The sequence below is a fragment of the Marmota flaviventris genome, chromosome 3 (assembly GCF_047511675.1).
Source record: "Marmota flaviventris isolate mMarFla1 chromosome 3, mMarFla1.hap1, whole genome shotgun sequence".
Taxonomy (NCBI): Eukaryota; Metazoa; Chordata; class Mammalia; order Rodentia; family Sciuridae; genus Marmota; species Marmota flaviventris.
In genome coordinates, this window is record NC_092500.1 from 156,600,826 (window position 1) to 156,613,999 (window position 13,174).

Here is a 13,174-nt window from a genome sequence, read left to right on the forward strand (position 1 = left end):
GCAATTTTGAAAATTTCTAGTAAAATCATGGTTGTATAACTTTATATCCTTCTGGCTTAAGAGAACATTCCTGTGAACAAATGCTCCTCAGAAAACAGAGATGTGGATTTCACTATTAATACCAAAAGAATGCATTAGTAAGCAAGAAAGCCAATTAAAATTTGAAAGTTAAAGTTTACTTGTATAGAACATAGCAACAACCTCTGAGATGTGGGTGTCTTATAAGAGTTCTTTGTTATAAGTAACATTTATAGGGACAGTTTTATGATGTATTGTTTTGGGGGCAGCTACTAGAGAAGAACAATGACTTCATTTAATCTTGTTAAAAGTTTCTATGCCCCATTCAAGCAATTAGGACACTTAATCCAAGGCCAAAACACTGGAATTCAGTGAGCTAGCAATACAAGGGAAAATATTAAAGCTTGAAATATGCAAAATTCATTGGAGGAATGAGCAGATTATGATTATTAACAAATGGAATTTTTAATGTTACATGTTTAATATATACATTGACCCTCCTCATTGGTATTTAAGTACCTCTTAGATTTCATTTTTCATGAAAACTTACATCTTTTGTTCTTTGAGTTCATTTTTTACTTGTTACATTTTACTTGTTCATGTTCAGGAGAGAAAATTTGTGACATTTTCTTTCTTTTTTATACTGGTGATTGAACCCAGAGGTACTCTACTACTGAGCTGCATCTCCAGCCCTTTTTATTTTTTATTTTGAGACGGGGTCTTGCTAAACTGCTGAGGGTAGGGTTGAACTTGTGATCTCTTGCCTCAGTCTCCTGAATAGCTGGAATTTATAGGCATGTGCCACTGTGCCCAGTATGTGGTAATTTTTTAAGGCTGTAATTTTGACACAATTTGTGATTTTACTATAACTTTTTTTCTAGTATTTTTGTAATGGTTTGTACAGTTTTAATTTTTAATACCTAAAGTTTCTCAGTGCCATAAGCCAAGGTTGCTAGGGCCTAGTTCTCAATGTTGTACACCCTGGCATTTCTTCCTGGATGTGACCTGACAAATCGTGGATATAAGTTCTGTCCAGTAGAATACTCTGTGAAGATGAAGCTGTTCCATATATCAGTATTTTCAAACATTATAGCCATTAACCACTTGTGGTTGTTGAGCACGTGAAATGTGGCTGGTGTGATTCAGGGGCTGAGTTTTAAATTACACTTATTTTAAATTTTAATTCAAAAGATAGACATATGATAGACATATGTAGTGGCTATTGTATTAGCACAACATAGGGATTCCAGAATCTTCTTGGATTCTATGATTTCATCTCTCAATTCACATGAGCTTGTAAATAAAAGACTCATGTTCAGTAAGAAAAATTATTCAATTTTGGAGCAAGGTGGAGATCATGAAACATCCATTTTCATCCATAAAGGAAAAAAAATGCAGATGTTCAGAAGAGAAAACATTCACATACTTGCTCTATAATACCTGTGAACCACTTTCACCTACACTTATCCTTTACTGTACTGGTTTCTCAAAGTTTAGCACACATCATAATCCCCTGGAGGGGTTTTCCAGGTTCACCCACCACAATCTCTGTTGCAGTAATTCTGAGGTAAAGCTTGAGAATTTGTATAACTAATAGTCCCGATAATACTAATTCTGTTGGTTTGAGACCTATAGGTGATCTTTTTTTTCTTTTTTTATTAATATTTATTTTTTAGTTGAAGTTGGACACACAATACCTTTATTTATTTTTATGTAGTGTGAAGATCGAACTCAGGCCACATACATGCTAGGTGAGCGCTCTACCACTGAGCCACAACCCCACAACCCCAGCCCCCTATAGGTGATCTTTAATGGGAAAGAAAACCATCTTAGGTTATGGTTTTCTGCCAGTTGCAGTCTGGTCCATTGTAGCTAAAGATTATTCTTTCCACTAGGCCTTACTTCTCTTGGAAAAAGAGAAAATTCATTTGTCTTTCCTGTCTTTATCCAGTTTAAACAAACAAACAAATGCAAGCTTATGAAGCTAAATCTTTGTTGGTTTCATAATTTTACACTTTAAAAAATTTGGAGTAGGGAGAGAAAATTCCTTTCAGGAAATGTAAGTGATTTTTGCTTCTGAAAATGTTTGCACATGATGAGGAACAAGTAATGAAATGTTTAAAGTAAGGATAAAAAGAGACACTTATGAAATTATGTAAGAGTAGGGCTGGGGTTGTGGTTCAGTGGTAGAGTACTTGCCTAGCATGTGTGAGGCACTAGGTTCAATCAGCACCACATAAATATAAATAAATAAAATAAAGGCAGTGTGTCTATCTACAACTAAAAAAAATATTTTGAAAAACATTATGTAAGAATGTATATCCAGTAACATTCACAATTTTTGTGTGTGAACTCATTGAATATGCTGAAATGATTCTGAGTGAGTATCTTTAGATAACACATGACTCTTGAAGCATTTTGAAGTAAATGATGGATATGAATGCATATAGACATAGAGATTATTCCAGATAGGTAATTTTGTTTAAGTATTTGCATATGAAGCAAGTAAGTGGTAAATGGCTGTCTAGGTTGTACATTAGATTAGTTTGAGAAGAAACCTCGTCTGGAGAAGTAATAAAAATAAGTTGGTAAGATTGAGGGAGTTGGAGCTGGGGCTGTGGCTCAGCAGTAGAGCGCTTGCCTAGCATATACGAAGCGCTGGGTTTGATCCTCAGCACCACATAAAAAATAAATAAATAAAATAAAGGTATTATGTCCAACTACAACTAAAAAAAATAAAAATAAAAAGATTGAGGGAGTTAGCTTGAGACTTTTTTGAATGGATTATTTGGTTTTAATTTGAACAGCTCTTTTGGCAGCATATGACTGAAAAAAGAAAAACTGTATTGTGATGCATGGGTAGGGTCTTTTGGTTTTGGAAATTTAAAATCTTTTTAACTTTTTTTTTTCCTTTCTTAATCTAAGCTTATTGCAGAAGAATTTTGTCTAAAAACATTTTCAAAGTTTGGAGCACAGCCTATAACAGGTAAATGAGCTTTTCATCTGTTTGTGACAATTCCTAATTATATTAGAAATGTATGTAGACATATAGATGAAAAAGAAAGAATAAATTGGGATGATTGTAGGCTAAATTTAAGCTAGAAGAAATATGCCTTAAAATTGCTTACAATATATGGCACTGTACAATACTTTTTGATAAATTAATTAAAAATTTGTTTCTTATCTGTCTTATTTAAATGAAACCTGGCTTGAAGGCTGGGGCTGTGGCTTAGTGGAAGAACACTTGCCTAGCATGTGTGAGGCTCTGGGTTCAATTCTCAGCACCACATTACAAATAAATAAAATAAAGGACCATCAACAACTAAAAAATGTTTAAAAATTAAACCTAGCTTGCAATTTTATATATTTGTCAAATGCTCTGCTAAGAACATTGTTATAGAATGTTATAGACTATCCAGTATAGTTATAAATCTTTGTGTAAGTTATTTTTCTTTAAATACTTCATATTCTAAAATTTTCTTAAATTATATGAATTTATTAAGCATAGGTTTTCTTTTAAGTATGACTACTGGCAATAAATTTGTAGAATTGCCTATGTGGTTATTAACTATACCTATACCTATATAAATGCATGGATATACATAAACATACACACATATACTCACACACACACATTTGTGTGAGAAGGAAACTATTTTTTCCTGCATAGAATCAGAGTAGATTTCTAAAATCATTGAAAGGTGTGATTTCTAAAATCATTGAAAGGTTATGTAAGGTTTGAGGAATATATTTTTTTGAGTTTGGATAGATTAATACATATAACTATCATAACATGAGTCCATATAGAATGGAAATGGCATGGCAGTTTGTTCTCAGGAAGACCAGCTATATATATATATATATATATATTTTTTAAATGTGGTACTGGAGATAACGTGGCCTCATGCATGCTAGGCAAGTGTCCTGCCCCTCACCTATATCCCCAAGTCCACTTAGCTCCTTTTAATGACCCTTAAACTCATTCTCTCATTGTATAATGTGTAGGTCCCTAAGAAATAACTCACTCCACACAGAATTTCACAAGTGACTAAGAATAACAGAATTGGCATGATCTCTCCTAGCAGTCAAGCTTCATAAGTCAAATCTTAATCAAAAAGCTCATTGTCAAAAGCTGAAAACATCAGTCAAGACATTCTTTCCATGTGGATAAATCTATGTAGGAATTCGAAAGAGAAAGTCATTTGTTTTAAGAGCATTTGAAAGAAGGAATTGTTCAATAGTATGGGGCTAAAATAAGGTGGTATTGCTAGTGGGTTTATAAATATTTTTATGGACTCCAGCCTCTACATTGTTTCTTGCTAGAGGCAACCTTGACACTAAACCTGAGAAGTACTCAAAAATCAGATAAATATTTCTCCCTCTTCTCTGGAATGGGGTTGGGAACTATTCATATCTGTATCTTGGGAATCATCATTTTTATGCATTTGTGCCTACAGTCACTTTTCTGGCACACACATTTTTGTGGTTATTTTAGTATAATTAGCCAAGTTACAGTATTGTGACTTTGTATATCTGTGTTCTAATTCATTCGTAGGTTGAATCTCTTAATTTGATCATGTGGTTGAATTTCTCACACTTACTAGTTTCCAGGTCAGTGTATGTAAATATATATTTAGAAAACCTTACCCCATCACACTGTGTAACACATCATCAACATAAATTATTTCTGAGTCTCTAACATGCCAACCAAATTGCTAACATTTTTTTGTTTTTAAAAGAGTTTACTAAATTATATGGATATGTATTCATTATTAAAATGTTAAAGAGAAAAAATACACCAATTTTAACACACACTGTTATTTAATATATTTTTCTGTGATGACATATTCATAATGACTTTGAATTACGATTATGTTATAAACAAAGTTTTGTTTAATTCACATTATTATGATGAACACTTTCTATTGCAATTACATTTTCTTTGAAGATCTGAGTTTAATGGTAGTATTTTATTGTAAACTACCAGTTAAATTTTTTTCTCCTTTCACCTCCTAAAAAGGAAGAATACTTGTTGGAAAAGATTGATTTAAATTGATTTAGCACATGATAAAATTCTGAGCTAGAGAGTGGGCTGGAAAAGGAAGAAAGAAAGCAAGCTCCTACTCAGGCTGTGGGGGAGTTTGAGCACAGAGGTACCTTGGCACATGTGGAAAATAGAAGAGGAAAGAGGGTTTGGGTAAGGGTGATGTAGCTCATACTCTTTGAATTCATTTAATATCCTTGAGAGATGTGAATAAATAGTAGAATTTCCTTTCTTTTCTTCAACTTATTGTTCTTAGACGGAATCTCATCTTGGCTTCAATGAGGATTAAATATATAATGCTGTAAGGTTTATTCTCTTGCATACATTTTTATGTTTCTCTAATTATTTCTTTAAAATCAGTTTATAAATAGTGGTTGTGATATAGATTTGTCCTCCAGAAAGTTTGGCTGATTTATTTATTTTTTACCAACAATGTATAAAGATACCTATCTTGTGGTGCCTTAAGCTAATGAATGTTTTAAGGTGTTTGTTCTTCTAGGTGTAAACATTATTCAGACCATATATGGAGGGGGGAAAATTGCTCATAGTGATGGAATTAATGTTTACCAGTTGCTCTTGAATTTTATGATTTGATTTTTTAATATAATTTTTTTTTTTGAGGGACTGGGAGGTGATACTCTCCCCACTGAGCTACATCTCTAACTCTTTTTATCTTTTTTTATTTTGAGACAAGATCTCATGAAATTGCCCAGGCTAGTTTTGAATTTCGATTCACCTGCCTTAGTAGCTGAGTAGCTGGAATTCTAGGAATATATCACTTTGCTTGGCTTTAAAGTAATTTATAAAAAAAAAAATTAAAATTTGTTTTGAGCAGTTTTATTGATGTAGAATTCATATACCATAAACTTTACCCATTTAGAATTTACAATTTATTGGGCTTTCTTTCTTTTCTTTTTTAATGTATTCACAGATACGTACAACCCTCCTACCCCCAGTCAATTTTAGGGTGTTTTTTTTTTTTTTTTTATATATGAGGAATTTCAGCATCTTAGGGGAGTTTGGATCTTTGCTTCTTTCCAAAGATGGATTTAGTGTAAAATAGATGTCATTGATGTATGCTCAGGAATAAATAAGGTATTTTATAGAAAGTTTCAAATGCTGTAATTGAGAAAGTGAAAAAGTGCCATCTTGAAGAATTTTAATTAAAAATTTAATATAAAAATTCTTTATGTCTTTTTATGTAGCTAAAAGGCCAACTTCAGGACAAAGCTTGGTTTCTGTTATGCCTGCTCAGAAAATCACAAAGCCTGCTGCTAAATATGGAATACCTTTAACATATAAGAAACATGGAGATAAAAAATTACTTGAAAAGAAACCACTTCAAAAATATAAACAGGTATGATCATGTTACAAACTCTGACTAGCAACAAATCAATTTGGTCTTATAGTAGCTCAATTGAGTTATCTTGATATTCATGGGATTGTTTTTATTAATTATCAAGGAACATTACTGTTCTCCACTGTACTAGACTTCTAATACTAAGAAGTCTTACCAGAAGTCTTGCAGAAACTTTTAATAGATATATTAAGAAACTAGATTGTGCAGTACAAATAAAGTGATGTTATAAATGTAATCACTTTTGAATGACTTGAGTTGAACAATTTGGTTTGTACATGATAGAAGTAAATATCTGTGATATACTTGATAAACATCTGGGGAAATGTTGTAAATGATTACTCACAAATTAAATCATAGAGCTGGAAGGAATATAGTCATACAGTCTACTCTATCATATTTCAGATGAAAACATTTAAGTTACATGCGCAAGCACCCAGTGTCAGTTGTAGAAAATTTAATGTTTTTTACATGTCAGTATTGTGTGCTGTGATATATGGCACCTGTTTGGGACTACATATACATACACACACCTATCTGTATATATTTGTATGAACAAGTTAAACTTCATAGTCAGAATAATCCATCACTTTGGTAAAAATCTGTCACAAAATAATTCCAAATGATTACTATAAATGAGTCTTCAAATAAGTTATATAAGTCAGCATGGAGTCAGGAGACAAAAATTACACAGTGATTTGAACAGAGAAAATTAAAATATTTATTAACTATTTTTAGGGAAGTAATTTTTAAAGGGATAACTTTTTTCTGTGGTTGCATTACATATTGTTGAAATGAAATAATTTACATTGGTTGTATTCTTACAAATGTCCTTTTAAAAAAATTCAGGTCCTGGATCCTAAATTCCTTGGAATATGTTTTTCTAAATAGAGTTCAGTAAAATGTATGTTCAAAGTAAATTTATTTCATGGTTAATTTTTGAGATATATAGTTTTTACAATTGAAATCCATCTTAAGATTTGGAATATACTCATGTATAATATCTGCCCTCCCAGGGAAGAAAACTACTATTGGTGAGGGCCAGAGAATGCAGGTATATTTATCTGATGCCATTATCAATAAGGAATACATACTTTGTTGGACTCTAGATATAGAGTTATCTTATCTCTAGATGGCCATGTATTAGTCTGAGAGAACTTAGAGATTAGAATCTTGGTGAGCTGAACTAATGATATAATAGAAGGTTCATCACCTTTGAGCAGTATTGTAGTCAAACATATAATTTCTGGAGCTGGGGTTATAGTTCAGCGGTAGAGCGCTTGCCTCGCACATGTGAGGGCACTGGGTTCCATCCTCAGCCACATAAAAATAAATAAAAAATAAATAAAGTAAAGATATTTTGTCCTTCTTAAAAATAGACATATAATTGTTTTTGTCATGTATCTTTTAGAATCATGTAATGTTATTTTTCTTATTGTTTCCCTCATTTTCAATTAATATTTATTTATTATACAAGAACAACATGCTATGGAATTTTGAGATTCCATTTCCTAATGTTCTGCATAATTGATGCTATCTATCGAATATTCTGAATAATAGACAAGTGATTCAGATGATAGTTACAAATGTTTGGGCTTCAGGAGAAGTCAAGCTTTTTTAGGAAGATAAGCATTATTTTCTTAACCCTGACCATTGAAAACTAAATAGTATTAGTACTTGGAATATTGTATAGCTTATGTTAAGAACACTTAAAACTAAATTTCTTTGCACAATAATGTGAATGTACTTAATTCCACAGTATTGAATCTTAAAAATAGTTAGAATGGTAAGTGTGGTTATATATTTTACCACAATGAAAAAATAGAAAAAAATAAAGGAAAATAAACAGAGAAAAAAAACTAGAAAACATAACAAATAAATGTATGAAGAAAATTTCAAATATCCTAACAATTAAAAGAATTAAACAGGATTGGGGGGAACAGTTAGCAAATTTCTAAAGTATTTTAAGTATGATTCTTAAGGTGTTTTTTCTTGATTGTTAACAGGATTTGTATTTGTTTAGAAGACTTCTTTTTCCCCCAGCAATTACAAAATATCTTTTAAATTTAGATTTACAAGACTTGCTGGAATTTTTAAATTTTTAGGTTGGAAATAAGAAATTTATAAGGAAAACCATAACCACTTAATCAAAATATGTGTTTTGTTGCATTACTCAGCATTTCATCAAAATATTTGAGTATCAGAAGACTTTCTTTGCTTTAGTTCCTATAATCACAGCTTGTTTTTTAATTAACAGCTAAAACAAGAGTGGTTATTAAGCCACCAGAGGGAGCTCCATGAACACATTTCAGTACTTTGGTTCTGATTTTTTTTTTTTATGTTTGAATATGAATTTATTTATTTATTTTTTAAATTTTTTATTGTTGGCTGTTCAAAACATTACATAGTTCTTGATATATCATATTTCACAATTTGATTCAAGTGGGTTATGAGCTCCCATTTTTACCCCATATACAGATTGCAGAATCACATCAGTTACACATCCATTGATTTATATATTGCCATACTAGTGTCTGTTGTGTTCTGCTGCCTTTCCTATCCTCTACTATCCCCCCTCCCCTCCCCTCCCCTCCCCTCTTCTCTCTCTGCCCCCTCTACTGACATTCGTTTGTCCCCCTTGTATTATTTTTCCCCTTCCCCTCACTTCCTCTTGTATGTACTTTTGTATAACTCTGAGGGTCTCCTTCCATTTCCATGCAATTTCCCTTCTCTCTCCCTTTCCCTCCCACCTCTCATCCCTGTTTAATGTTAATCTTCTTCTCATGCTCTTCGACCCTACTCTGTTCTTAGTTACTCTCCTTATATCAAAGAAGACATTTGGCATTTGTTTTTTAGGGATTGGCTAGCTTCACTTAGCATAATCTGCTCTAATGCCATCCATTTCCCTGTAAATTCTATGATTTTGTCATTTTTTAACGCAGAGTAATACTCCATTGTGTATAAATGCCACATTTTTTTAATCCATTCATCCATTGAAGGGCATCTAGGTTGGTTCCACAGTCTAGCTATTGTGAATTGTGCTGCTATGAACATCGATGTAGCAGTGTCCCTGTAGCATGCTCTTTTTAGGTCTTTAGGGAATAGACCGAGAAGGGGAATAGCTGGGTCAAATGGTGGCTCCATTCCCAGCTTTCCAAGAAATCTCCATACTGCTTTCCAAATTGGCTGCACCAATTTGCAGTCCCACCAGCAATGTACAAGTGTACCCTTTTCCCCACATCCTCGCTAGCACTTGTTGTTTGACTTCATAATGGCTGCCAATCTAACTGGAGTGAGATGGTATCTTAGGGTGGTTTTGATTTGCATTTCTCTGACTGCTAGAGATGGTGAGCATTTTTTCATGTACTTGTTGATTGATTGTATGTCCTCCTCTGAGAAGTGTCTGTTCAGGTCCTTGGCCCATTTGTTGATTGGGTTTGGTTCTGATTTTTAAGTGTAGATGTTTTATGTTATTATATTTTTTCTTCAGTGTATAAATAGTGTTCTGAAAATACCTACATGATCTCAGAGGAACAGTGTGGCATTTTTATTTTCAGATTACTTGAATGTTTTATATGTAAAAAAGATGAAAATGTCTACCTTCATGTAACTTACCCAAGATTCTCTTAGGTATCTTAGGTAAGCCTTTTCTTCTAGTCCCATACTAGTATAAAATCTAGTCATTTATACCAAATTGCTGTATTATTCAAATTCATACTTTTTAATTATTTGGTTAAATATTGTATCTGTGATTCACAAATATACTGGTGCTAAATTGGCTACATGAAGTAACCTTTAGAACTTGTCAAAATATATAATATAGAGCTCTGAGTCCAAAAATTATGACTCAGAAACTCTTAGAAATCATGTATTTTTTATTGTGTTGTTTGTTGATTTGGTTTTTTTTGTGTGTGTGTGTGTGTGTGTGTGCTCATGCACACGTGCATGCCCAGTATATAAACCCAAGGGCACTCTACCACTGAGCTATATCCCCAGACCATTTTATTTTATTTGTTTTATAACAGAGTCTTGCCAAGTTACCCAGGCAACTTTTAATCCTTTGAACTTTTAATCCTCTTTCATCAGCCTCCCAAGTTATTTATTGGATTACAGTGTATCCAGCAGATATGTATTTTTAAAAAAGAGATTTATTGAGATATATTTCACATACTGTATAATTCACCCACTAACAGTTTGCAGTTAAATGATTTGTGGCATATTCCCAGATTTAGGTAGCCATTTTCCCAATTTTAGCACATACCAATCTCCTCCCCAAAGAAATCCTCCCATTAGCAGTTACTAATGGGAGAAGGACTCCTGCCACAACCCTAGGCAATCACTAATCTATTTTCTGTCTCTACATACTTGCTTATTCTGATTCTTCCATATAAATGAAATAGTATAATAGGTGGTCTTTTATGCTGGCTTCTCTTAGCATAGTATTTATAGGTTCATCCATGTTTTAGCATGTGTCACTGTTTTATTTCTTTTTGCCAAATAATAATGTTCATTTGCGTGGAATACTTATACTATATATTTTCTTTCTACAGAAGATGATTATGTAAGAGTTTTTGGAGTTTATAGAATAAATATGTGTATCTACTTTGTGTACAACAAGAGACTTGAAAAATTGTGTTCTATATATGTACTATGAATTGAAATGCATCCTACTACATATATAACAAATTAGAATAAGTAAATAAATTTAAAATAAAAAATAAAAGGAAAAGAAATAAACCTATACAAAATATAATATTTCAAAGCATTTGCTGACACTTAAGTGTTTTAAGGTCAAAGCATTTGCTCACACTTAAGTGTTTTAAGGTAATGAGTACAGTGTGCAGTGCCACAGTTGTGGCCAGTGATGCTTTATAATTATTTGTGTTTACCTAAATCTGAAATTTACCAAAATCAAGATTATCAGTTATATATTGTTTTTAAAAGACAACCAAATTGTTTTTGAGTATTCATATCAACAAAGGAAGAAAATCAGAAAACCGTGGAAGTTGAAAACCATGATTATTATTGGAACCTAATAGCATTTCTAACATTGAAAATCAACTTTAGTGCTCTGATTATGGCATTGTTTTATATATATATTATATATATATATGTGTGTGTGTGTGTGTGTTTAACAAAGTTCCTGGGTAACACTTGTCACCATTTTACTACCCCCCTACCTTTGATGCTGGGGTTTGAACACAGGGTCTCACATATGCTAGGCCAACACACTACCACTGATCTATACTCCTACTCCCCGTATCCACTAATTTAAATTCTTTATACATAGAACATGCCTGAAAATGTTAACTGAGTCTTTAAAATATTATGAAGAGCATTATCTACAATTTTTATTTCTTGTGTTTCAAAAATAGTGTCTCCAGAGGTCTCTCATAACTATTTTAAAACTGGGGGTTGCTATCCACTAATTGTGACAAAATCATTTTAGTGAATAAAGTGTAGTGACTTTTTATGAAACTTTGGACTATGTGTATACATGTGCATACACTCCTTCTCTAGGTTCAGGTGGGAACATATTTCTTACTGTGGGTTGCTTTTAGAAAAAGTTTGAAAGCCACTGTTCTTTAAATCTTTGAGCATGCGTTTAATCAATTCTAGTGTCTTTTTCTGGTTTAAGTGGTAAGGTACATGGTTAGTTTTAAATGGAAGTTGAATTGAAATAACTAGTCAAAATTGGAGGTTAGGAGTTAGGGACTAGTAATACAGTGAGTGTGTGTGATATGATGGTTCTGGTGACTCACTGCTTGGATTATTTTGTCAGGAAGTCATGAGAGTGGAATCAAGTTTTAAACTTAGTACTATTTATCACATTTTAGCTTTGAGGCAAAATATTGTAACAGTAAAATAGATTGGTTTATGGTGGTCATTTAGTAAAAATGCCAAAGCATATTAGAATCATTCTCTTTTTATAAGTTTATGAACCAACTAGATGGTGTTATATATTTTATTATTTTCTTATAAATAAATAATACTGGACTCATTAAATAATATATTCATTTGAAGCCAAATAATTTCATTTCATAAAAGGGAAATACAGTCAACCCTTGGTATATCTTCTGAGGATTGGTTTCAAGACTCCCTGCACATACCCAAATCCACACATGTTTAAGTCCTTCTTGAATGTAAAATGACATAGTGTTAGTTTATAACATCTATACATTCTTCCATGTATTTTTAATTATTTCTAGATTACTTATAATACCTAATACAATGCAAGTGCTGATGTAAATAGTTGTTTACTGTATTGTTTAGGGAATAATAACAAGAAAAAACAGTCTGGACATGTTCAGTATAAATACATTGAAAAAAATATTTTGTATATATAAATGTGCAGATATGGAACCCACAAATGTAGAAGATGCACTATGTACCATATACATTATCTATCATGCTTTCCTTTTGAACAGAAACTTTAAATATCTTTTTGAATTTTTTTCACTAGGAGGAAACTTTTGTGCCTTTGTAGGATTTTGTTTAGTTTTTTCGTATAAGGAATTGAACTCAGGGTGCTTTACCACTGAGTCACGTCCCCAGCCCTTTTTATTTTTTATTTTGAGACCGGGTCTCGCTAAGTTGCTTGGGGCCTCACTAAGTTGCTGAGGCTGGCTTCAAATTTGTGATCCTAAGGCAGGAGGCTGCCTTAGCCTCCCACGCTGCCAGGATTACAGGTATACGTCACCACACCTGGCTCTAGTTATTCTTTATATATTTTGAGCAATATAATTTAACAGCTA

The 13,174-nt window shown here is 32.4% G+C and overlaps 1 protein-coding gene across 9 annotated transcripts in view; it reads left to right on the top strand.

The window, feature by feature from the left end:
• The window catches only part of Nek1 (NIMA related kinase 1), a 167,925-nt gene that overhangs the window by 26,569 nt on the left and 128,182 nt on the right, over window positions 1-13,174 (top strand). For all 9 annotated transcript variants that reach the window (XM_071610527.1, XM_071610529.1, XM_071610530.1 and 6 more), the window contains exons 11-12: window positions 2,944-3,004; window positions 6,268-6,419. In XM_071610527.1, coding sequence (XP_071466628.1) covers window positions 2,944-3,004; window positions 6,268-6,419 — 213 coding nt within the window. The remainder of the gene's footprint in view (window positions 1-2,943; window positions 3,005-6,267; window positions 6,420-13,174) is intronic.